Genomic DNA, 27,556 nt, shown 5'->3' on the forward strand with positions numbered 1-27,556 from the left:
AAAAAAAAAAAAAAAAAAAAAAAAAAAAAAAAAAAAAAACAATTGTGGAAGACAGTGTGGTGATTTCTCAAGGATTTAGAACCAGAAATACCATTTGACACAGCAATCCCATTACAGGGTATATACCCAAAGGATTATATATCATTCTACTACAAAGGCAGATGCACACATATGTTTATTATGGTACTATTTACAATAGCAAAGAGTTGGAACTAACCCAAATGCCCATCAATGACAAACTGGACAAAGAAAATGTGGCACATATACACTATGGAATACTATACAGCCATAAAAAGGAATGAAATCATGTCCATTGCAGGGACATGGATAAAACTGGAAGTCATCATTCTCAGCAAACTAACACAAGAACAGAAAACCAAACACTTCATGTTCTTACTCATAAGTGGGAGTTGAATGATGAGAACACATGGACACAGGGAGGGGAACAACACACACTGGGGCCTGTCAGGGTTGGGGGCTAGGGGAAGGAGAGGATTAGGACAAACACCTAATGCATGCAGGGCTTAAAATCTAGATCACAGGTTGATAGGTGCAGCAAACCACCATGGCACATGTATACCTGCACAAAACTGCATATTCTGCACAAGTATCCCAGAACTTAAAGTAAAATAATAATAAAATAAATAAATTAAAAGAAATTGAAGAGGACACAAAAAATGAAAAATATTCCATGTTTATGGATTAGAAGAACCAATATTGTTAAAATGTCCATACTACCCAAAGCAATCTACAAATTCAATGAAATTCCTATAAAATACCAATGACATTCTTCACAGAAATAGAAAAAAGACAATCCTAAAATTTAAACAGAATCATGAAAGACCCAGAATAGCCAAAGTTATCCTGAGTATAAAGAAAAAAAAAAAGAAAAAAACTGGAGGAATCATATTACCTGACTTCAAATCATACTACAGGGCTATTGTAACCAGAAAGGCATGGTATTGGCATAAAAACAGAGAAATAGACCAATGGAACAGAATAGAGAACCCAGAAACAAATCCACACATGTACAGTGAACTCATTTTTGACAAAGGTGCCAAGAACATACATTGAGGAAAAGAGTCTCTTCAATAAAGATGTTGGGAAAACTGGATATCCATATGCAGAAGAAAACTTGACCCATCTCTTGCTTCATACAAAAAATCAAATCAAAATGGATCAAAGACTTAAATCTAAGACCTCAAACTATGAAAGTATCACAAGAAAACATTGAGAAAACCATCCAGGACATTGGTCCAGGCAAAAAAAAAAAAAAAAAAAAAAAATCTTGATTAATACCCCACAAGCACAGACAACCAAAGCAAAAATATACAAATGGGAATCATATCTAGTTAAAAAGCAACACAGCACAGGAAATAATTTAAAAAGTGAAGAGACAAGCCACAAAATGGGAGAAATTATTTGCCAATTACCCATCTGACAAGGGATTTATAGCCATAATATATAGGGAGCTCAAACAACTCTATAGGAAAAAAATCTAGTAATCTGACTTAAAAATTGGCAAAATATCCAAATAGACAGTTCTCAAAAGAAGTCATACACATGACAAACAGGCCTATGAAAACATGCTCAACATCACTGATCATCAGAGAAATGCAAGTCAAAACTACAATGAGATATTATCTCACTCAAGTTAAAATGGCTTTTATCCAAAAGTCAGGCAATAACAAATGCTAGTGGGGATGTGGAGAAAATGAAACCCTTGTAAATTGCTGTTGGGAATGTAAATTAGAACAACCACTATGGAGAAGAGTTTGGAAGGTCCTTTAAAAACTAAAAATAGAGCTACCATATGATCTAGCAATCCCACTGCTGGGTATATACCTAAAAGAAAGGAACTCATTATATCAAAGAAATATCTGCACTCTCATGTTGTTGCAGTACTGTTTACAATAGCTAAGATTTGAAAGCAACCTAAGTGTCCATCAACACATGGATGGATAAAAAAAATATAGTACATATATATAATGAACTCATTAAAAAATGTGATGCTGTCATTTGCAACAACATGGATGGAACTGGAGGTCATTATCTTAACTGAAATAAGCCAGGCACAGAAAGATAAACATCACATGTTCTCACTTATTTGTGGGATCTAAAAATCAAAACAATTGAACTCATGGATTTACAGAGTAGAAGAATGATTATCAAAGCCTGAGAATGGTAGTTGGGGCAGGGGTGGTGGTGAGGAGGAGAGGTAGGGATGTTTAATGTATACCAAAATCGTATAGTTAGAAAGAGTGAATAAGAATAGTGTTTGATAGCACATCAGGGGGACTAGAATTAATGATAATTTAATTGTACATTTTTAAATAACAAAAAGAGCATAATTCAATTGTTTGTAACACAAAGGATAAATCCTTGAAGGGATGAATACTCAATTTTCCATGATGTGATTATTACACATTGCATGCCTGTACCAAAATATCTCATGTACCTTATAAATATATACACCTGCTATGTTCCCAGAAAAACTAAAAATAAAAAAACAAAACTAAAGATCTGTTATAACATTTTAAAATAAGCCTCAAGGTAATTAGAAAGCAAAAACATATGATAGACACACAAAAAAATTAAAAAATAAGGAGTCAAAACATACCACTAGCAGAAATCACTTAGCCACAAAGCAAGACAACGAGAGAGGAAGAAAGGAACCAAATACCTACAAAACAACAAGAAAATAATTCATACAATGGCAGTGAGTAGTCCTTATCTACAAGTTATTACTTAAATATAAATGGATTAAATTATCCAACCAAATTACATAGATTGGCTGAATGAATTTAAATACACACACACACAAACACACCCCAACTACATGCAGCCTACAAAGTTCCACTTTAAGTAATTGTAAGAACACACATAGACTAAAAGTAAAGCGCTGGAAAAACATATTTTATGCATATGAAAATCAAAAGAAAGCAAGAATTACACATATATCAGATAAAATAGACTTTAAGTAAAAAAAAATCATAAAAAGAGATGAAGGGTATTATATAATGATAAAGGGTTCAATTCAGCAAGAACATACAACATAAGCAATTATAAATACCTATTCATCCAAAATCCAAGCACCTAAACACATAACATAAATACGGATAGATCTGAATGGAGACACAGAATAAAATTAATAATAGTAGGAGACTTTAACACCCCACTTTGAACAATGGAGAGATTATTCAGATAGAAAATCAACATGGAAACATTGAACTTAAACTATACTCTAGATCAAATGGACCTAACAGACATATACAGAACATTTTCTCTAACAGCTGCAGGTTACGCATCTTTTTTAAGTCCACATAGAGCATTTTCCAAAAGAGATCATGTGTGACGGCACAGAACAAATCATAAAAGATTTTAAAAGACTAAAATCATATCAAGTGTATTTTCCAACAACAATAGTATGAAACTAGAAATCAATAATGGAACAAACTTTGGAAAATTCACAAATACATGAAAATTAAATGTTTGCTTGAACAGCCAATGAGTGAATTTAAAAATTAAAAGAAAAATTAAAATATTTGTTGAGACAAATGAAAATGAGAGCACAATATACAAAAACCTATAGAATATTGCAAAATTGTTTTTAAGAGGCAAGTTTATAGCAACAAATGTCTACATCAAAAAGAAAAAAGATCTCAAATAATACACCTCAATGAACAAGAAAACAAGAAAAAACTAAGCCCAAAGTTAATAGAAGGATGGAAATAGAAAGATTAGAGTAGAAATAAATAAAACAGAGTCTAGAGAAACACTGGAAAATGAGCAGTAAAACTAAGAATTGTTTTTTGAAAAAAATATATAAAATTGACAAACTTTTAGCTAGACTAACTATAATAAAAACACAGAAGACTCAGATAAATAAAGGCAAACATGAAAAAGAAGATATTGTAACTGATACAATATAAATAAAAGGATCATAGGAGGCTATTATGAACAATTATATACGGACAAATTGGATAACCTAGAAGGAATGGACAAATTCTTACCCACATACAACCTACCATGACTGAACCATGAAGAAAGAGAAAACCTGAATAGATCAAAAACAAGGAGATTGAATCAGTAATAGTCTTCCATTAAAGAAAGTCCAGAATCTGATGGCTTTACTGTTGAATTATATTACATATTTATTGAATAATTAATACCAATTCTTCTCAAACACTTTCAAAAAATTGAAGAGGAGAGAATACTTCCAAAATTCATTTCATGAGGACAGCATCACCCTGATACTAAAGACAAACAAGAACACGAAATATAAAAAGAGAAACTACAGAACAATATTCCTGATGAACATGGATGCAATAATCCTCAGCATAATGTTAGCAATATAAATTCAGCAGTACGTTAAAAAAGTGTATTTGCCATGATCAGCTGGTCTTGATCATGCACTTATCACTGTGATCATGACTTAAAACTATGAAACTACTAGAAGAAAACCTAGGGGAAAAGATTCACAACATTGGTTTGAACAATAATTTGGGGATATGGCCCTACAAGAACAGGAAAAAAAAGCAAAATTAGAAAAATGAGACTGCATCAAACTAAAAAGCTTCAGCACAGCAAAGGAAATAATCAAGAAAGAGATAACCTACACGAATGAGAGAAAATATTTTCAAACTATACATCTGTTAAGGAATTAATACTCAAAATATATAAGAAACTCAACTCAACAGAAAGAAAACAACCAAATTAGAAAATGGGCAGATGATCTGAATAGACATTTCTAAAGAGAAGACATACACATGGCCAAGAAGAATATGAAAGTATTTTCGACATCACTAATCATCAGGGAAATGCAAGTAAAAAAACAATGAGATATCATCTCACACTTATTAGAATGGCTATTATCGAAAAGATAATAAATGCTGGCAAGGATGTGGGAAAAAGGGAGCACTTACACACTGTTGATGGGAATATAAATTAATGCAACTATTATGAAAAAGAGTATAGAGCTTCTTCAAAAATTTGAAAATAGGACTGTATGATATAATTCAGCAATTCAACTATTGGGTATATAGCCAGAGTAAATAAAGTCAGTATGTTGAAGACACATTTGCACTCATACGTATGTTGCAGCCTTATTCAAAACAGCCAAAATATGGAATCAACCTAAATGTTCATCAATGGATGAATGGATAAAGAAAATGTGGTATATGTACATAATGAAATGCTATTTTGCCACGAAGAAGAAGGAAATACTGTCATTTGACACAATATGGATGAACCTGAAAGACATTTGGTTAAGTGAAATAAGCCAGGCACAGAAAGACAATTATAGCATGATCTTACTCCTACGTGAAATCTAAAAATTTGATCTCATAGAAGTAGAGAGTAGAATGGTGGTTACCAGGAGTTGAAGTGGTTGGTGGGAGGAAGAGTTGTGGAAATGTTGTCAAAGGACACAAAATTTTACTTAGAATAAATAATTTCAAGAGATCTGTTGTACAGCATATTAACAATATATTTATTCTTGAAAAATGCTAGGAGAGTGGATGAATATTCTCCCACAAAATAACTACATGAAGTAGTGCATACATTAATTAGCTAGAAAACAAATTTGTTTTCTAAATAAACTTAGTCCATAATTTATATATACTTCATTATGTTGTGCATGGTCAATATATAAAATTTTATCCATCAAAAAAGAGAGGAAAATAATGTGTAAGGCAGAGCTGGGATTGACAGAGAAACTAAAAGAGAGAAGAGGGAAGAAGAAAATACATAGAAAATAATTTAGCTAATGACTGCTCATAGACAGTTAATATAAAGAAAATGCCAAATGATATACCTAGGAACAAAATATTTTACATCCAAAATGTTCTCTTTAATATACACGTTTCCCAGGGCCCCAATATATTCACCTTAAGAAAACAAAAAGCAAACAAACTTCCTTATCAACTCCTCCAACAAATCTCACAACTGAGGTATGATGAGTGCCTCAGAAGCTCTCAAAACTGTCAGCATCTGCCTTGCTGAGGCCCATTTCATTTGATCATTTATTTGACAGAGGAATAGCTCCAGTTTTGCAGTCCTCCTTAAATTGCTGAGATTCTTCCCCCCAATTAAATCACCCAGTGACAGCAGCAATTTTATTAGGCTACTTTTTAAACTTGGTCAGAAAGCATAAAGATAACAAGGTAAGGCTTGCAACAATATAAATCATGTTAAGAACCATCACTCTGTAGCTCCGGATCCAAATCAAAGCTATGAAATACAGAATGACATTGGATGCTGAAGTGAAAAATACCAACCATGTTTCTCTGAGGTTCAGACATTAATACTCAGACACATTTTATATAACAGTCTGCTCAGTAGATTAGTAAAACAGAGGCCATAAAGCCTGGAAATCCTCCTACCCACATTAAGCTAATTGAGTTGGAGACATCCAATTCATCATATTTGCAGGCTGATTTATAAGCAGCTCACCCTGCCCTGGAGCAGAAAGTGAAATATTATGAGTTAGCTATTCTTAAAATTTGAAACCCAGCAATTCTGAACCTGTCAATATCTTAATGGCACAGAGAAAAGAAGAAGAATTCAATTCATGTGCATTTCTGTGACCCTGATGAAAAAATAAATACCCAGTGCATATTTTATGACTGATATTTCTATGAAGAGTCTAGCCACATATTGGAAATTCTCTGTGCTAGAATTCTATGGAAAGTGTATCATCATTTTAGCAAGTTGATGGGGTAATTTGAAAACAGTTCTTTGCTAGAATGCAACTTCCATCAAGCATAAAGAACACAGCCTTATGACAGTTAAAACCCAAATTCAGACAGACAAGATATTATTGCTCTTGGCTTAAATAGATGGTAAAAGCTTATGGCACTAAATAATAAACAGAAAACTGTCTTATAAGAATGTATCAAAAATACTGAGGAGAATGGAATCAGAAGCAGTTCTGCATTTAGAGAACCCTGCTGAAGCAAATGTACCCTAAAATCCTTCTCATCTAGGGGAACCTGTTGATCTTTGCTTCTGAGGGCTGCTGTGGAATTGGGCAGGCCTCGCAGACACAGTAGATTGGGAGGCCTCCTCCTATTTTTTCTGAAATTTACAAAAGATTTATTCTCAAGGACAAGCATTCCTTAACCAGGCAGTAACTGTGAGACAGAAAAATAGGAATCATAGTTTCTCAGAGGTGAAAGAAAACTTGAAATTCATTCCATCCAGAAATTCCTAACCTTAAGTCTATGTTCCACAGGAAGTCCATAGATGCCCTTCAAGTAATTCATATCATTTCTGAAGATTTATGCAATATTTTTGTGGGTATAGTTTTTATCTAGGGAAAGGGCTCATAGTTTTTCAAATCAATTTCTCAAAGTAATTTATGGGTGGAAAAAAGGTTGAAAACGCTATTCAACATTCTCTTTCCTGAATCATCTCTACAATATCTCATTGAAGATTTTTCTACCTTTTGCTTGAATACCTCCAATGACACGAAGTTCGCTACCTTATGAAGCAGGTCATTCTCTCTTCGGATCACGTTATTTAAAACAAAAATTTTTTAACTTACATAAACTCTGTTTTTCTTTCATTGTTTACTCTAAAGGTCTTGATGTCTACAAAAATTGTATGGACAAGTTCTCTGTTTTAAACATTTTAAAGATGAACTACCATGTCATTGTGAGCTGAGTCTATTCTCCAACGACCACATCACTCATGGCCTTTGATGTTCCCATTTGATATGGTTTTAATAGCCTTGCCAGCCTATATACCCCTCTCTGAAAGCACCCCAATCTGCTGCCATTCTCTCTGAAATATAGTCCTCAGATCCTAACGATACATTCTAGCACAGTGTAGAATTGTCATCTCTTTGTTCTTGGCATGCAATTCCATTAATGTAGCCTAAAATTACATTGGTTTTTGGAAGTCCCACACACTGACAACTCCTTAAACTGACTGTATGTTGACATTCCTCCTTGTGCCCCCACCCACCACCTGACCCTCACCACCCAGCTCCTTTTTCTTTATCATATGTTTCTCTTAGTTTTCCATTGACCGTTCTAAAAAGTGGGAATGAGAAAAAGAAGATGGAATGGAAAATGGAGACTAGAAAAACAGAAGTCGAGGTGGAGGTAGCCACAGAGTAACTCGACTGTGGAAGAAGGGGTCCTTTAAGCACAGATAGTAAAATTCAAGCCAACAAATAACCTCCTTAATCTTAATTACTGCCCACAATGTGCTTCCATTATCATCAGTATATAAATGTGGAAATTAGGTTTAGGAGCATTCAGTGAATTCTCAAATGGCATATTTCTGATGCCATGCCTAGCTCTTATCCCACACACTGCCCTGCAGCTCTGGGAAACCATCCCATAGAGAAATAATAGCATTGCTACGATGTAGATTAGTCTTTGATATATGAATCATTTACATTTTGTTTTTACAACACTATCTCATCAGAATTTGCACAAGTACACAAATAGACATAAGAGTTAAATAATGATGAGGCTTACTTTTACTGAATCAATCTGATGCACACAGTTTAGTTGGAGAGATTTGGAATGAAGAGAGAGGTTGGTCTAGTGTCAACAACCTAGATTTGGCCCTTTCCTAAAGCTGAGAGATGGCACAAACAAATAATAACTCAGTGATAACAATTTTCAATAACATCCCCTAGAAATTGAAATAAGTGAACATCTGTGACCTGCTGAGTCAAGAACACCTGTTGTTTACTTTTCTTGGGAAACAGAGATATAAACTCAGGTCTAGGAATCCAAGACCCAGATTCCTGTCTCAGCTATAGTGTCAGCTAGGTGGCTGCTTTGGGAAAGTCGCATAATAGCTGTGATTCTTAGTTTCTTTATTTGTAAAATTAAGTGGTTAGAATATGTTATTCCTAATTCCTCTGCTGAGATGTAAGTCCAGTGATTCTATGAGGCTTGCTATTGGATACCGGGTTATCTGATTATTTAAGGAATTTACTGCTGAACTTAAAAGCCTCTTGCCTGGATCTGTGCAGCACATTATCTAAATTAAAACAAGATATCATCTTGTCTGAGAAGGGGCTCCATCTTCTAATTCACATAAGTATGTTGAATGAGTGGTGGCAGCTCTGCTTTAATTGTTCATAAGAGAAATAAAACCTACTTTTTGAAATGATATTTCAAAGAGTTTTAGATTGCTTGTTTATAATTAAAAGCAGGTAATATGTCTTATAGTCCACTGAGAAAATAAACTACCATCAGAAACAACTTTTTAAATTAAATTTCTTTGGGCCAGGCATGGTGGCTCAAGCCTGCAATCCCAGCACTTTGGGAGGCCAAGGGGCAGATCACCTGAGGTCAGGAGTTCAAGACCAGCCTGGCCAACATGGTGAAACCCCGTGTCTACTAAAAATACAAAAATTAGTTGGGTGTGGTGGCACACACCTGTAATCCCAGCTACTTGGGAAGCTGAAGCAGGCGAATCACTGGAACCCAGGAGGCAGAGACTGCAGTGAGCAGAGATCACGCCACTGCACTCCAGCCTGGGTGACAGAGAGAGACTCTGTTGAAAGAAAAGAAAGAAAGAAAGAAAGAAAAGAGAGAAAAAAAGAGAGAAAGAGAGAAAGAGAGAGAGAGAGAAAGGAGGAAAGAAGGAAGGAAGGAAGGAAGGAAGGAAGGAAGGGAGGGAGGGAGGGAGGGAGGGAGGGAGGGAGGAAGGAAGGAAGGAAGGAAGGAAGGAAGGAAGGAAGGAAGGAAGGAAGGAAGGAAGGAAGGAAGGAAGGAAGGAGGGAGGGAGGGAGGGAGGAAGGGACGGAAGAAAGAATTTCTTTACAGGCAACATGAAGAAGTGAAACTAGAAAATCTCTAGAGCACCAGTCCTGAAAACAAAATCTCTGGAACACCTTCAATTACTATAATTTCAAGCTAACATTTGTAAGTGTCCCATTACTTCTGTATGTGCCCTATTGCTTAATGGGCATTAAGGTCATGGTGGGAGGTGGGGAGTTGTTCTGGTCTATGTAAAGGAACTTCAGTAAGTGCCTCTTGAATGCATTTTAAATGAACTTACCTGTGACCCAAAATTGGCCACAAACTCTAACATACTCAATGTTCTGCCAATTCAGAAGGAACAAATCATCTGCCTTCAGAATGACTTTGGTGAGTCAGCTGGACTGGGAGAATATATCCTGGGAGCTGCATTAGGATTAAATCTGATTGCTAGACACTGGCAATTCCTCTCTGAGTTGGAGAAAATCAATTCAACTTTCTCTACCATGTTTTCTTATACAACATTCTGTCTTATATAAGATTATATAAGTTTCCTTTGCATATACCTATAGAGACATTTAAAAATTGCCTTCTGGATGATTTTTTTATACTTATTAAATAAGGTTAAATAAGTGCTTTGTTATATAGCTTCTGTCCACTAAATGATTCTTGCACATCCTGATTATCTTTAAAGATTGTGCATATGTTCCAATATCTCCCATAACTAGCCTTAAAAGAGAGCTTTCCGCTTTAGTAAATTCTTGTTTGGACCACTCAAAATGTCCCCAATTCATTTGCTACAATTTGAGCTAACCAACGTGACATTCACTTTTGCAGAAGAGATAATAATTTGAATAACACACCCTTACTTAGCTGAGATGGGAATATTCTATAGTGTAAAACCATTCTCTGAAGGACATCAATGATGAGGATATAACAATTTCCAATCATTACTGAGAGCTCAAAGAGTTAACTAATCTTAAATTTAGATTTGTTCTTAAATGCATATGCATTTTCTATTTTTTTTAATGTGAAATAATTACCATTTACTGAGCAACTACAAGGCGCCAAGTACTACAGACTTTCCATGTATTATCTCAAGTAATCCTTACAGCATGGAATGTGAATTCCATACTATTATTTCCAAGAGGTTAGAAGTTAACAGATTTGCTAACAGACACAGCTAGAAAGCAACTCAGCCACAATGTAAACACAAGTAAGTCTGATTCTAAAGCCCATCTGCTTTCCACTGTATGCTATTACTTTTCTGGATTAGCTGGGAAAGAGTTAAAAATTCAACAGCACTATGTGTGTCAGAATTAATTTTTGCAGAGTTTGGAAAAATTTCCGATTATCTTTGCTAAGAAAAAAGAGTTGAAAATATGCTCACCAAAAGATTACAATTCCATTCTATTTAGAAATATGGGAGGGATGTAGAAGTTATGTATCATTTTAGGGTACCACTAACAATATCATCTTTAACCACAGTAACAATAGGTGCCTTATATTGGTGAGCAGCCTCTGTGAGTGTTAGTACATTATTTCTAATCGTTACAGAAAATTTTGGCAATATGAAATCTTAGTTTTGAGAAAAATTTCTGTGTAACTGAGTTAACTCTAGAAATATCTGCAGCTACAAATAATCACTAACAACACTTACCTAGAATTTTCTATAAACACTTATTTTTAAAACTTATTATAATTTTAATAACCTAATATTTCTTAGAAAAAAATCATTATTATTATTATTGTTATTAATACTGTGTAGATAAAAGAAGTAGAAAATTTGAATTTCACCTCACAAACTCATCTTTCAAAACCCATGGAGAGAACCCGTTCCATGGGTGTCCAGTCTTTTGGCTTCCCTGGGCCACATTGGAAGAAGAAGAATTGTCTTGGGCCACACATAAAATACACTAACTCTAATGACAGCTGATGAGCTTAAAAAAAAAAAAAAAACTGCAAAAAATATCTCATAATGTTTTAAGAAAGTTTACGAATTTGTGTTGGGTCCATTCAAAGCTGTCCTGAGTCACATGTGGCCCATCACCGCAGGTTGGAAAAGCTTGCCTTAACCCTTGATGCCTTTGGTTCTAGAAATAATTCTTACATTTTGAGATACTGGTTCAGTCCTATGCCTAACACTCCTTTCTTCCCACTTTTCAATATCTGGCCTAAATAGCCACAATTATGTGGGTATGCTGTTTGTACCCTTTTCAATTAAAGATAATTGAGGAAAGAAATGCTTTATTTGCATAGAATTTCGATCAGGAGATTTTGTGCCTACATTCAGCATGCGTCTGTCAAGGCCATATTTCACTCAACCATTTCCTCTCACCACGGACTAGTCCTAGAACACAATGCATTGTGCACAAGTCACAAATCTCTGCCAAACCCTTATGGTTTTATTAACAAATCTGTTTCTTCCTCAAGACTAGATGCTTCCAGGATGATCATCTCAGCTACTTCCACCATCTAGTGGCAAGAGATAGAAATGAAAGGATTTTACATTTTTGAAGATTATTGCTTAAAATATCAAGAATCAGAATAGTTTTCTAATTAGTGGTATTACTAAAAACATAATGTCTAGAAAGGAAAAATAAGCACATTATTTTCAGTTGGTGGTCGGGACCTCATGACTATTGGGGTCAAATGTAACTCATAAGGTTTTTTTTATTTTTTATTTTTTTAATTAATCAAATAAGTATTTTAAAACATCTGCTGTTTGGTCAACACAATCTTAGGCATTGTGAAGGAGCTACAAATTTCTGTATTTAAAAGACATGACTCCCTTTTAGTAGAAGTTCATAACTTAGTTATGAAAATAGAAGCTCCAAGCTACTAAGGGCTAAATGTTGTGGTAAATTTCTCACTACTTCATGTTATCCTCAGTAGGTACCTCTTTCTCCCCAAAGCCCATATATGGTGGTGTTGGCACCTGTGTTTCAGTCCTCTGTGTTCTCCTCCCCTCTCCTGAGCAATCCCATCTATTTTTCAGAACTCCAACTACACTGAAAACTTCAAAGTTTCCATTTTCTAGATCAGATTTTTATTTCAAATTGACTGTTGAACACTTCTACCTGGGTGTAACATAAGTACTTCAAAATCAATTATTCCAACATAAACTCAGAAATTATCCCACTCCCTCCCCTGCCGTTCTAAAATCTGCTCTTCCTCTGGCATTCTTGGTTTCATTTCATGATATATCCTCTACTCAGGGGTCAAATTTTAAAAATTGCAAATTATCTTCTATTTCTCTCTCTCTTCTACCTTCTATATGTAATAGGTCTCAGTGTCCTGATGATATCTCTTTCTAAATAAACTTTCTATCTTTCCCTTCAACCCCAATACCTCTGCTTTATATCAAAGTTTATCTATCTTTTACATTTTACCTGATGCCCTTGAATCTGATGTCATACCTTTCCAATTTTTCCTTCCACTGTACTACATGACATGAATAATGGTCTAATTTGCAAATCAGGTCATGTTACTTTTTTAAAAATTCTGTAGTCACCCCTCATTACCTACAAAGTGAAGTCCAGTCTCTACATGAGGTCCTTCATTACCTGTTCATGCCCATCTCTCTTGCTTTATGGGATGTTTGGGCCCACTCTATGCCCCTTTCCTTAATTCTTACATTGTATGTCAGTATCCTAGTCAACTACTTGGCAGTTCTCAGAACTTTTCCATATTGTTACACAACTGCTAGAGAATAGGGCAACCTTGACTTTTCTCCCTTACTTCACACTTCCTTCAAGTAAAAAATGATGTCCTGTATAATTTTTTTTCTCTGACAATACCCATCTTAACCTCTCCAGCTCCAAAAAATAAAACAGTTTTTCTAGGTCTTGAGAGACCTTTCTTTGCTACTTTCTTTATTGTACACTGCAAAAGTATATGTGCCTAACCAAAACATAATTTTATACTAAAGAAATAATTCTAGGACAAAATATGTTTGGGAAATACTTTGTACTAATCATATTTCCATCTTAGATGTTTATATTTCATACTATTATAGTAAAGACTCTGAGAAATCCTTCAACAAGTTAATGGATTTAACTCCTCAAATGTGTTTAAGCATTCATTCATACCTTTATTTTAATAATGCTGACCAAATTCCACCCAACATACTTTGGGAGATGCTAGTCTAGTTTCATTTTAGATTCCAATAAGGGAGTAAAATAAAAAAAACAAAACAAAGCAAAACAAAAATAAGGTGCAGTCCAGGTCATGGGAGCTTACACATTTACTAAGAGCAAGAAAAATGGCAAACCTAGAGGAAAGGACGTTATATAGTAGTCCTCCCTGATCTTAGGTGGCACTTTTCTTGCAGTTTCAGCTACCAGAGGTCAACTATGGCCTGAAAACAGGTCAGTACACACAAGATATTTTGAGAGACAGAGGGAGAGCACATTCACATAACTTTTATTAAAGTATATTGTTATAATTATATTTTATTAACTGACTGTTGAACACTTCTACCTGGGTATAACATAAATACTTCAAAATCAGTTATTGTTAATCTCTTGCTGAGCCTAATTTATAAATTAAATTTTATCATATGTATGTGATGACATACATATGAAAACATAGGAAAAAACATAGTATAAATAGGATTTGGCACTATCTGCAGTTTCATGCATCCACGGGGGGGTCTTAAAATGTATCCCCCACAGATAAGTGGGGACTACTGTATAGTTCAACAAATAATTTTTAGAACAATAGAATAAGGTATATTTTTAAAGGATGACTATGTGGGATGCACTAAATCCTTGTGCCATAGGATCTTATGCCCAGTTGGGGTTGGCCAAGAGTTAACGAAAAGGCTTTATATAGGAAGAGGGTTTTTATTGTACTTTTGGCTAAAACATACTTTCCTATGATTGTGCTCTGGCAACTCTAGTAAGAAAACAGTATAAAAAATACACATTGTTATCCTTTGTCTATAGTTTTTTTATTGGCTTCCTCATGCTTCAGCTCTTCTATAATTTCTCAAATGTGCATTGCCTACAGATTCTCAAATGTCTTCTTATATATACTCAACAAGTGCCCAGTTGTCCAGGGTATTGAAGTTTACCCAAACCTCACATACTCCTAATTTCCAGCAAAGTTTCCCAGAACTGTTTATTCTAGTTTCTGTGAAAATTCAAGAACACACAATTATATTTATCTGATTAAAGTAATTCACACCAATTTATAAAAGGAGGCTTTAATCTTCCTTGTAATTAGTCATTAAACCTAAGAATCTAAGCTGGTTTTGACTGCAAGACACACTTCTTTTTTAATACTCCCTAGGAAATACAGCCAATTTTAATTGCAAGATGCCATTGATTTTAAGACACATCCAGATTGCAGATATGTTAATATGTGATAAAATATAAAGTTTAGAATTTATGAAATTTTATATAAATGATGATTAGGTAAGGAAGAAGAGGACAGCAGTTAACTCCCTCCCTTTCTCTCTCTGTTTCGCTAATAAATACTCCTACAGGGTACTCTGGTAGATACTTGGGGCCCCAGGGTTTTAAGTTTGGGGAATTCAAATTTCAGTTTTGGAATAATAATAAGTAACAAATAATTATGAATCAAGTCCTCCAAGATAATAATCTAGATACTGAAAATCATGTTTCACTGCTCTTTGTTTCCCCATCACTTAGTGCTACAGTAGGCACTCAATTAATATTTATTGAACTGACCTAAAGTGAAAAACCTAAACTGAAAAGAAAATTCTTGTGGTTTATCATAGGCCAACTTCTTTTGTGAAAGATTCTAGGTAACATCTGAAGAGAACGCATCCCCACACCTTGAGGAAAAGAAAACAAATTCCCTTGAATTGACCACTAAATTGCATGTCTCCTTCCAACCCCATACTTCACACTGGCCAAGGCACTCTAATGAAAACAGGCTTAGAAAGCCCATCTATCACTTATGGAGCTGGTATGCACCAAAGACAGATGAATTTTAGAACCAGGGCTTCAAGTGATACACGACGATGGAGAAAATGATACTCAAACCTGTGACAGTGAGATTACTCAGCTAATGATTCAGAGCCCACTCAGTGTGACATTTAAACTATTATCCAGCAATTTCACACTCTGTTTAGGCATGCCATATGTAAATTCTCCATTAATACTAGAGTCACATTGTTTTCTCAGTAGGATTCTGGGGCAAGCATCTGATAATGTGTTTTGCCTCCTTTTCTTCCTTTTAGTGCTTGACCCAAGAATACTAGACAGATAAAAGAAGGCAAAGAAGTTGAAAATATGACAGTTCTAATGGAGACTTTGTACCTTTTTAGCAGTTCCCTGACTCTAACAGGCTTCCTTTATGAGAAAATAACCCATTAGATTTTAATCATGGTAGGTTTTTCAACAGTTGAACTGTGATAATGTAACAACTTGATTAGTAAATGTATCTTGTTGCTATAAAAATGCAAGTGCTTGAATCTGATACTCACAGTGCTGTGCTGGAGCTCACTCACTAGCTCATGAGAATCTCATGTGCCTCCATTTCCAAATATTTAAAAAGTAGCCTTAGGTCAGTAGCCTGAAATCAGCCATGCTGGGAATATTTACATCACAAAATTGGCCAACCTTAAAATGGGCTTATTTTTCCCCCTAGAAAAATCTTACACATTTATTCCTATTACTATTGGTGATGAAGGAGAGATACACAGGGTGTCTTTACTAAGACAATATAAAAGCGTATCTTGAGCTATAAAATCCCAGATCATACTGAATGGACAAAAGTTGGAAGCATTCTCCCTGAAAACCAGAACAAGACAAGGATGCCCTCTATCAACATTCCTTTTCAACAAAGTCCTGGAAATCCTAACCGAAGCAATCAGGCAAGAGAAAGAGGTAAAAGGCATCCAAACAGGAAGAGAAGAGGTCAAACTATTCCTGTTTGCAGATGATATGATGCTATGCCTAGAAAACCCCTTAGTCTTTACCCAAAAGCTCCATGATCTGATAAACAACTTCAGCAAAGTTTCAGGATATAAAACCAGTATACAGAAATCAGTAGCATTCCTATCTACCAACAACATCCAAGCTGAAAGTGAAATCGAGAACCCAATCTCATTTACAATAGCCACAAAAAGAATAAAATACCTATGAATACAGCTAACCATGGAGGTAAAAGATCTCTACAATGAGGATGGCAAAAAAATTGCTCAAGGAAATCAGAGATGATTCAAACAAATTGAAAAACATTCTATGCTCATGGATAGGAAGAATCAACATTGTTAAAATGACCATGCTCCCCAAAGCAATTTACACAGTCAGTGCTATTCCTATCAAATACCAATGACATTCTTCACAGAATTAGAAAACAACTATTAAAATTCACATAGAACCAAAACAGAGCCCAAAGAGCCAAGGCAATATTAAGCAAAAAGATCAAAGCTGTAAGTATCACATTATTGGACTTCAAACTATACTACAAGGCTACAGTAACAAAAATAGCATAATACTGGTAGAAAAACAGACACATAGACCAATTGAACAGAATAAAGAGCCCAGCAATAGTGCTGCACATTGCCAACTATCTGATCTTCAATAAAGTGGGCAAAAACAGGCAATGGGAAAAGGACTCCCTAGTCAATAGATGGTGCTGGGACAACTGGCTAGCCATATACAGAAGACGGAAACTTAACCCCTTCCTTATATCACATACAAAAAAAAATCAACTCAAGATGGATTAAAGACTTAAATACAAAACCTAAAACTATAAACATCCGGGAAGATAACCTAGAAAATATTATTCTGGAAAGAACCTGGTGAAGATTTCATGATGAAGATGTCAAAAACAATTGTGACAAAAACAAAATTTGACAAATGGGATCTAATTACACTTAAGAGCTTCTGCACAACAAAAGAAACTATCAACAGAGTAAACAGACAACCTACAGAATGGGAGAAAATTTTTGCAAAGTATGCATCCAATAAAGGTCTAATATTCAGAATCCATTAACAAGCCAAAAAATAATCCTATAAAAAAAAGTGGGAAAAGGACACGAGCAGACACTTTTCAGAAGAGATATATATGCAGCCAACAAGCATATGAAAAAATGTTCAACATCACTAATCATTCGAGTAATGGAAATTAAAACCACAAAGAGATACCATCTTATATCAGTTAGAATGGCTTTTATAAAAAGTCAAAAAATAACAGATGCTGGTGAGGTTGCAGAGAAAAGGGAATGCTTATACAGTGCTGCTAGGAATGTAATTATTCCAGGTATTGCGGAAAGCAGTTTGACAATTTCTCAAAGAACTGAAAACAGAATTGTCATTCGACCAAGCAATCTCATTATTGTGTATATACTCAAAGGAATATAAATTGCTCCTCCGTTAAGACACACATAAAGGTATGTTTGTTGCAGCACTATTCACAATAGCAAAGGCAAGGAATCAACCTAAATGCCTAGTAACAGTAGCTGGGATAAAGAAAATGTGGAATGTATACACTGCAAAATACTGCACAGCCATAAAACCTTTGGGAGGCCGAGGCTGGCGGATCATGAGGTCAGGAGATCTGTAGTCCCAGCTACTCAGGAGGCTGAGGCAGAGAATCGCTCGAACCCGGGAGGTGGAGGTTGCGGTGAGCCAAGATTGTGCCATTGCACTCCAGCCTGGGCAACAGAGCGAGACTCCATTTCCAAAAAAAAAAAAAAAAAGAAGAAGAAAAAGAAAGTAAAAGAAAAAGAATGAGATCATGTTCTTTGCAGCAACATAGATGGAGCTGAAGGCCATTATCCTAAGCATACTAACACAGGAGCAGAAAACCAAATGCTACGTATTCTCACTTACAAGTGGGACCTAAACATTGAGTATATATGGACACAAAGAAGGGAACAACAGACACTGAGACCTACTTGAAAACGGTGGGTGGGAGGAGGGTGAGGATCGAAAAACTACCTATTTGATACTATGCTTATTACCTGGTGATGAAATAATCCGCACACCAAACCTCTGTGACATGCAGTTTACCTATATAACAAACCTGCGCATGTACCGCTGTACCTAAAATACAAGTTTAAAAATAAATAAATAAATAAATAAATACTCAAACACATCTTGTTTAGTATAAACAACACCTCGAGAAGGTCATGATGAAAAAATCCTGGTCCCAAAATAGCTACCTCACAGCCTGAGTGTAGAAATTCTTGGCGAGCTTCCCTTTCCCTCCTCTTCACAATACCTTGGGGCCATACCACAGAACTGGTGGTTCCAAAAAGGAGAAAAATCTATTAGGACCACGGTGTTTCATCCCAAGGTCTTGCTATTCATAGGTGGCTGTTCTTAAAACTGACATGAGGTGCCCTCAATAAAAGGCTAGGAAATTAGTTAGAAGTGACATAAATATAACAGAAAATCTAGGCTAACAGAAACCCATTGAAGTTGAATACAGTTAATTCTGAGACTGAGATTCCTGGAAGGCAAAGGATAAAGGAAAAACAGGAAAACTTCCTTTGTTTATATGAGATCTGAGATTTAGAAAAAGCATACTGTCCCCTCAACTCTGATATACATTTTCCAAATGAGACAGCGAGTAGCATAATAAATGATGGTACAATCACCAAAACGGCAGATGTTCAGATAATTATATTATCATGTATATGCTGAAGACTTAATATACAAAACAAAACTCCCATAATGCTTTCATTGTTCTGTTAGTTTTTTTTTTTTTTTTTTTTTACTGTAACCAGACTAGCATCCCTCATAATTACAATAGCACCAATTATAAAATTTGGACTCTCCCTATTCCATTTTTGAATCCCAGAAGTAACACAAGGAATTTCACTACTTTCAGGCATAATCCTACTGATAAGACAAAAGATGCAATTACTTTAAATATTTCATCTATCATTGTTAGTTGACTTAAATATAATACTAATAATCACCATATTATCAATTCTAGTAGAAGGATATAAAATGCTAGCCTTGATTATCCTACTTACTTAGCCTAAAGTCCTTTGGGAGGTATGCTCTAGAGTTGATTAAGGAGGAAAAGTTGGGAAGGGAGAAAGATGGCGAAATTTGTGTATGTGTGTGTTGGGTGTTGTGGCATGGACAGGGTCTCACTTTGTTGCCCAGGCTGTAGTGCAGTGTGTGTGATCATGGCTTACTCCAGCCTCAACTTCCTGGGCTCAAAGGATCCTCTCACCTCAGACTCCTGCACACCTGCAACTACACTTGCACGCCACCTCGCTTGGCTAATTTGTTAAAATTTGTGCAGAGACAAGGTCTTGCCTTGTTACCCAGGCTGGTCTTGAAGTCCTGGGATCAGCGGTCCTCCCACCTCGGCTTCCCAAAATGCTGAGACTACAGGTGCGGACCACTGTGCCTGACCTATGGAGGTTCTTATAGGGAGTTTTTCAATCAGTTTGAAAGAATAAAACAAATGTAAGTACCCTCGATGCAGTTCAGTCTCTCAGCCCTGCCCTTCCTCAATTTACAGTGATTGGTACACAGAGTAGGGATCAGCAACTGTTTGAAAAAATTAAAGAGTACTGTCTAACTCTAGGAATCAGAATGATTCTATACTGAACACAGAATTCTGATTCCTAAACAGGATCTTAGAGGCAATTTTGTTTATCCTTCTATGGAAGGAGTTTTTTCTACAAAACCTCTGACAAGCCATTATCCATTGCTGAAAGATTTCTAGGGATAGGGAACTTCTGTCTCTTGAAGTAGTCTACAATTTTTTTGAGTAGCTATAAATATCAGGAGCTGTGGTGTTAAAATAATCCCACATATAATATACATTACTGTCACTTATGAACAGTGGATCTACTTCTGCCTTCTGCATGACATTGATGTCGTGCTTTTCAGATGACAGCTCTTGAGGTAAAAAAGGTTAAGTCCCGTGTCCCCCAATTCTTAATCTTTTCTTCTCCAGGTTAAACATACTCATTTTCACCAGTCATCCAAACACTTGCACAGAAATTCTGGAGATTTACACAATGAATCCCAGAAGCAGAATATTAATATTAATATATTTTTACTTATGTAATATTTACTGGAATTTGACGATCCAATATTTTTATGTATTGGTAGTAGCTATAGCTAATTTATTTGATAATACAATTTAGCATACAAATATGTTTGAAATGTTTCAAAATTTGAAACATAAGGTTAAGCATAAGTTAACCTCTCTTGGATGTTTTGGCAGGTATAATAAGATCCAGAAAACATGGAAGACACTTTTATGTCTATACTTTTCATTGTAGCACAGCTATGTAGAAGTGCTGGCAAAATGAATGTTCTAGGTGATGAAAGAAATTTTTGTTTAGCAGTAATTACTAAGGAATTAATTGGTAGGTGTTTTTATTTTTTTCCATTTGAATTCCCTTTTATTTCAGCCGAATTTTGATTTTTCTTTTTAAACTTTGATAAACATTTAAAAGCTTTTTGTACAAAACACAAAATCCGGTAGTGCCAGTTCAGCCAAAAAAATAAAAAATAAAAATAAAAATAAAAAATAAAAAATAAAATAAAAGCAGAGTAATTTGCTAATTTGCAGCCAAGGGGCATAGAAAAGTATTTTTTTTCTCATTTAATTATACCTTCTTGTCAAGATATAATTTATCAAGCAATTGTTTAAAATTAAATTTTAAAAAGTAGAAAGTATTGGTAAAAGTATGACACCAAATTGAAGTAAGTCTAATAAACAATTTTGTCTAGGATACAATAGAGGCATTGATTAGACAACTCACACATTTTCCTTTATAGTTTAGACAGTAAGGCAATCGTTAGATGTGATCATGTTATATTTGCTCCCTTTGTTGGACCACGAATACTGACGAACAGAGAGCATTTGAGCAAAACCTTGATGTACTTGGGTTTTAAAAATATGTGGTTAGCTTATTTTTCCTTTCAATGTTTCCATCTTGGCGCTTTCTTTACCATTCTCACCAGCTAAAATGATTTTTCCAGATATTCAAACAATTGCAATAAAAATACGTCCCAAAAATACATGGTGAGCCTCCAATGCACAAGAAAGACCCTTTGGCAACCCGTGTCCTCTATCACTTTTTAAAAGAGCCTCATTTAATCGGGCCAGCAAACATCTCCATTAGCAATTAAGACCAACCACCGCCACCAACTATAAAGTCGGAAGGGCAATATAACTGACCTTCAGAGGAGAAATATGAGACTGCAAGACGTATCCATGGACATTTTCTATTTGAGAGAGGTTCTTTTCTGATACATGCACGAGTTCTGGGCCTCTTACTTCATGGGTTAGTCGAGGTAAGGAATGATCATGTGGAGCGTCCTCATCTTGATATCGATACTTCTAGGAGAAAAGAAAAGAAAAGAAAAGAAAAGAAAAGAAAAGAAAAGAAAGGAAAAATATGTATATATCAGTGTTCGTGAGGGAAATAGACTGAACTTCATATTCTAATTTCATCAATAGGACACAGTGTGCACCTACTTTTGACTTCACCAAATGGGCTTTGCTGTAGACTCTTCTGGCGGTCACCATAGACCAGATCAAATGCAAGCAAAACTGAGTTAACCACGAATATTGACCAATGCCCAGGACTTGTTTCTGCCCAACAATATACTCTCTTTGTTTGTGAGTTACAGAAAGGTGATAACAAATGAGACAGAACATTTACTTTACTTAAGTAAGTGAGGAGGTAACCCTCTTGACCAGAGTAGCTAACTATGTGTTAAAAATTCTAGGTCATGGATGGAGAAGAAAAAAAAAGTGCTAGGCAAGAAGAAAATAGAATTCCGATATATCCCATTGAGAAAACTTAATTTTCTTTCAGAATTTGTGAGTGATTTAAGTTCCTTTGGAAATGAGGAAAAAAAATTGTCACCCACATTGTTTGTGTTAGACTCAAAGAGAAGACAATCTTATCTTTCTTTACTTCACTCCCTAGGAGAAGGAGTATTGATCTGGGTTAGTCAGATTCTGGGACAAAAGACCACAATTTTTAGAAGCAGAGCTAGCTTTTAAAGAATTTTAAAAACCAAGGCAAGGCATCTGCCTATATTCTGATGGCTCCCTGAGGGGACAGAGGTAAATACTTCTTTCTCTCTTATTCTGTTTTCCTCTTTTCTTAACCTTCTTGCTTATACATGACTGTAACAGTAAAGATCATTGTCTGAGTCTTCCAAGCAGATATAAGGAAGTTGGCAGAGAGAAAAACAAGGTTCAGGATAAGGAACACTTTGAGAGAGCTCAGCACTCTTCTTGGGGTCTACCTCCATTTTCAGCCTTAGCCTGAGTCTCCATCCTATTTCTTTATCTCTTACTAATTTGTACCCCTTTTCCCTTGGATCTGTTCCTTTAGCGTTCCATAATTCTAAGGCTGTTGTCCTACCTGGGAAAGATGAAAGAGAACTCTCTACATCTGACCCCTAATTCAGATAATGAAGTGTTAGTTTGCTGTACTTTGCCTATGTTGTTTGTGCCTAACACAGGGATATTGGGAGCAGGGTTCTAAACATTGTCATAACACCATCACAGGCTAATTGTGATGTCTAACCTCTTCCCAGTGTCCCATTGTTTTTGTCATTAATGGTTAATTTTATCATATATATATGATATAATTATAATATATATATAATTTCTTGGACATCAGCTCTCAGACTGACTCATAATATAAAAGTAACAAGAAACATTCCAGGGATGATAATTCAATCTGTTGTTCACTCTTCCTCAGAAGCAGATTATCAATACTTATACTTTCTGGGGCAGGGTGGGCTTTCTTCAATGTCCCAAGTAACATTTGTCTCAACAAAAGTAACAGTGTCATAATTGCAGTTTTCAAAGGACTCTCACATACTTGTTCCATTGCAATCATTCTTGGCCGTTTCACCCATGAGAAAACTAACACTCCAAGAAGTTAAGGTACTTGTCAAGAGTCACCTTAACTGATGGGCATCAGCGCCAAGACCCTATCCAGATCATTGCAATCTGAATCCTCTTTCAATTATCATCACTCTCCTGTACCCCCATAAGAAGATGAAGTCCACGTCTGAAAACCTAATTGGCAGCTTTGTAGAAAAAAATCACTGAGAATGCATGACACAATGAAGTTAGAACATTTCTGTGAACTGCAAATACCATGCTTTTGTTTAACTAACCCTATGAATAATTTGGCAGTGTAATCTACCTCAGAAACATGGATCAAATTGAGCATTCACTTTTGATCAGTTATGCTCATTGTGAGTGGAATAATGTCACACATATGCCCATTTTAGTTTCTCTGGCTTTCAACCCATTGACTCCCCCGTCTGCTCCCCATTTTCGATTCTCTCATAAAGGCACTACCATCTATGTTGTCATCTGAGCCAGAAAAGTAGGAGTCAATCAGACTCCATCCTGACTTTTGCCTGCTGCTATCTGTCAATTTAATAAGTTACTGAGTCTGCCCGATTTATATCCTAAATAATAGTTGAGTCTACTTTCTCCTTATTCTTCCCACACCCCCACCAACACTGTCCACGTTCAGGATTGAATAAGCTCTCAGCTGGGCTATATAAACAACCTCTGAATTGGCTAGCATCTCTGTGGGTTGCCCCTTTCCCATGCATTCTCTACACTGATCCAGGGGACTTTCTGAATCACATGCTGATAAAGTCCTTCTTGAAATCTTCCAATGGCTCACACTGCCCACAGGACAGAATACAAGCTTTCTTACCCTGCCATAACACTACTATATAGGCTGAACCCCCATTACTTCTGAATTACTTTTTTTTTTTTTTTTTTGTGAGATGGACTCCAGCTCTTGTCACCCCAGGCTGGAGTACAATGGCGTGATCTCAGCTCATTGCAACCTCTGCCTCCGGGTTCAAGAAATTCTCCTGCCTCAGCCTCCCAAGTAGCTGGGACTACAGATGGGCACCACCATGCCTGGCTACTTTTTTTAAATTTTAGTAGAACCGGGGTTTCACCATCTTGGCCAGGCTGGTCTCGAACTCCTGACAGCAAGTGATCCGTCCACCTCAGCCTCCCAAAGTTCAAGGATTATAGGTGTGAGCCACCGCACCCGGCTCTGAATTACCTTTTTTCTCAACATTCTCACTCCAATAGTTATAAAAGAAATATAAACAAACCGTTGCTTCTCATGTTTAAGCTTCTTTTAAAATTTGTGGTAAAATACACGTAAAATTTTGACCATTTTAACCATTTTTAAGTGTATGGTTCAGTAATGTTACTTATATTCACTTTGTTGTGCAACGGATCTCCAGACCTTCTTCTTTGTGTGCATGTTCCCATAACTCCCTGTAGTCTCCAATTACAACTCTTATCGTGCTATATGATTGTATATTTTCTGTGTTTTTCCATTGAACTGTGAAATCTTGTAAGGACTGGGACCACACTGGTATTGTTTATTCTCACATCTCCAGTCTTTAGTCAAATACACAACACCTATGCTCAATAAGTGTTTGTTGAATACAGTTATGAGGGACTGTTACACAAATGGATGAAATAGGTATCAGTTGCTTAAGCCACAATACTATTTTGTCTACTGGATAAAATCTTTTTCATTATAAAGTGCTGTGATCTCAGGTTCAAGTATAAAGGACAATCACATCATTTGCTTGACACAATCTAAAAGGACATCAGACTATTAAGTACCATATATCTTTCTCCTCATCATTCATTTCAGTATATACTGAGAACATGAACTGAAAAGAGCAACTCTTGACCTCAAGAAGACCATAAATTACTAAGCTATACTTATGCACAGATACGCTACCATACGTCGTGATGAACTTAGTTCTGGGGGAGCAGAAATGGGTAAGCATTTGTGGCTGTCTGTCTGTACCTTCCCAGTTTGAAACAGGATCTGGAATACCATAAAGAGGTAAAAGATATTCCAACCAAAGGCACAACATGTGTAGGGGAGACATGTGATAAGAGGGGATGATGTCTGAGGGAACAGTGAGGTCTTAAACTGGATTGTTGCAGATGCTATTGTGTCCCCATCCAAATCCATGGAAATCTTTTTTACCCGTTGAAGGCTCATATCTGCATACTTCTCAGGAACATTACCCTTGGGTGATTGAAGCCTCCTCTCTTTGATGCCCACAGCAGTCATATTTGAACCCCAAATCGCATGCCTCATGGTGAGACAAATCCTGTGGTGTGAATTACACTACAAATTATCCAGTGAGATTAGCTTAAATTTAGACTGCACTTGGACTTACATTTCTGCAGAGTTCCTTTGTGCTTCCTTTACTCCCTATTTTTTTTTTCCTTGGAACTGTCCTCCATAAATCCTGCACACATGAAATCCCATCTTAGATCTGCTTCTAGTGAGCTGATATAAGACTTGGATGAAGCTTGGGATGTAAGGCACAGTGTGGCAGGAGGAAGCTGGAAGGCAGATTGGTGTCCGCTGTAGACAACAGGGAGTCATCCAAGAGAACCTAGACCTAAATAATACTCTGCCCAGTGCCAACCAGACATTGCCCCATTTTATTTTTCTTTGAGTCTTCAGCCTATGACTAAGCAAGAAATGACAAGAACTGATGAGAAAGTCCCATCTTTAACTGAAACTCAAGCTTCCAAAGGAATCACCCTGATATGATATAGCAGAATTTCTCTGCTTGTATTCAAATCTTTATTTCCTTCGGCTGAACAAAAGTACTGATCTATGATACTAGGATTAATATTAACACCAACATTAATGCTAATCCTAACACTAATGTAATATTACAATCAATAATAATACCAGCTACAGTTAATGTGCCTGGAGCCATATTAAATGTTTTATATCCATCATCACCATATTAGAGATAATTGTGATTCTCTTTATCTTAGACTCAGATAATTCGGTATTTTTTCCAAGCTTACATACCTGGTAAGTCGCAAACTAGGTTTTAAATACATGTTAATTTCACTCTAGAGAAAGAGCACTTAATCTTCTAAGTTAGTTAGGACTCAAACGTCTTTAGAGGCCAACTTTATCTTCAGGTAATAAAACTTTTAGGAAATATTCTTACACCCTGACATAAGAATAAACCCTAACATTCTGCGTAATTCTGAGTCACTTCTCATCTCAAGGCTTGTCTGGTAGGTACTAATGCCATTCTGGGCACCTTTGAGGATTTCTGTAGTGCCTACAAAATGAGGGCCATGGGCAGAAGGCCTCTATAATGCAATCTGTGCTTTCTTCTTTTTCTCTCCTCAGCTTGGTCTGTTGAAGGGGACTTCAGTAAAATAAACTTTGCCATTCTGTGAAGAAAGTCATTGGTAGCTTGATGGGGATGGCATTGAATCTATAAATTACCTTGCGCAGTATGGCCATTTTCACAATATTGATTCTTCCTATCCATGAGCATGGAAGGTGGGTTAAAGTTCACTTGGAACCAAAAAAGAGCCCACATTGCCAAGACAATCCTAAGCAAAAAGAACAAAGCTGGAGGCATCATGCTACCTGACTTCAAACTATACTACAAGGCTACAGTAACCAAAACAGCATGGCACTGGTACCAAAACAGAGATATAGACCAATGGAACAGAACAGAGCCCTCAAAAATAACACCACACATCTACAACCATCTGATCTTTGACAAACCTGACAAGAAAAGAAATGGGGAAAGGATGTCCTATTTAATAAATGGTACTGGGAAAATTGGCTAGCCATATGTAGAAAGCTGAAACTGGATTCCTTCCTTACACCTTATACAAAAATTAATTCAAGATGGATTAAAGACTTAAATGTTAGACCTAAAACCATAAAATCCCTAGAAGAAAACCTAGACAATACCATTCAGGACATAGGCATGGGCAAGGACTTCATGACTAAAACACCAAAAGCAGTGACAACAAAAGCCAAAACTGACAAATGGGAT

The 27,556-nt window shown here is 36.0% G+C and overlaps 1 protein-coding gene across 7 annotated transcripts in view; it reads right to left on the reverse strand.

Moving 5' to 3' along the window:
- DLG2 (discs large MAGUK scaffold protein 2) overlaps positions 1 to 27,556 on the reverse strand; it is a 2,171,029-nt gene that overhangs the window by 1,088,260 nt on the left and 1,055,213 nt on the right. For 5 of the 7 annotated variants that reach the window (XM_025355445.1, XM_025355443.1, XM_025355451.1 and 2 more), the window contains one exon: positions 21,870 to 22,031. In XM_025355445.1, coding sequence (XP_025211230.1) covers positions 21,870 to 22,031 — 162 coding nt within the window. The remainder of the gene's footprint in view (positions 1 to 21,869; positions 22,032 to 27,556) is intronic. The other 2 variants (XM_025355446.1, XM_025355448.1) reach the window with 1 other exon arrangement.

Source organism: Theropithecus gelada, chromosome 14 (genome assembly GCF_003255815.1).
Source record: "Theropithecus gelada isolate Dixy chromosome 14, Tgel_1.0, whole genome shotgun sequence".
NCBI lineage: Eukaryota > Metazoa > Chordata > Mammalia > Primates > Cercopithecidae > Theropithecus > Theropithecus gelada.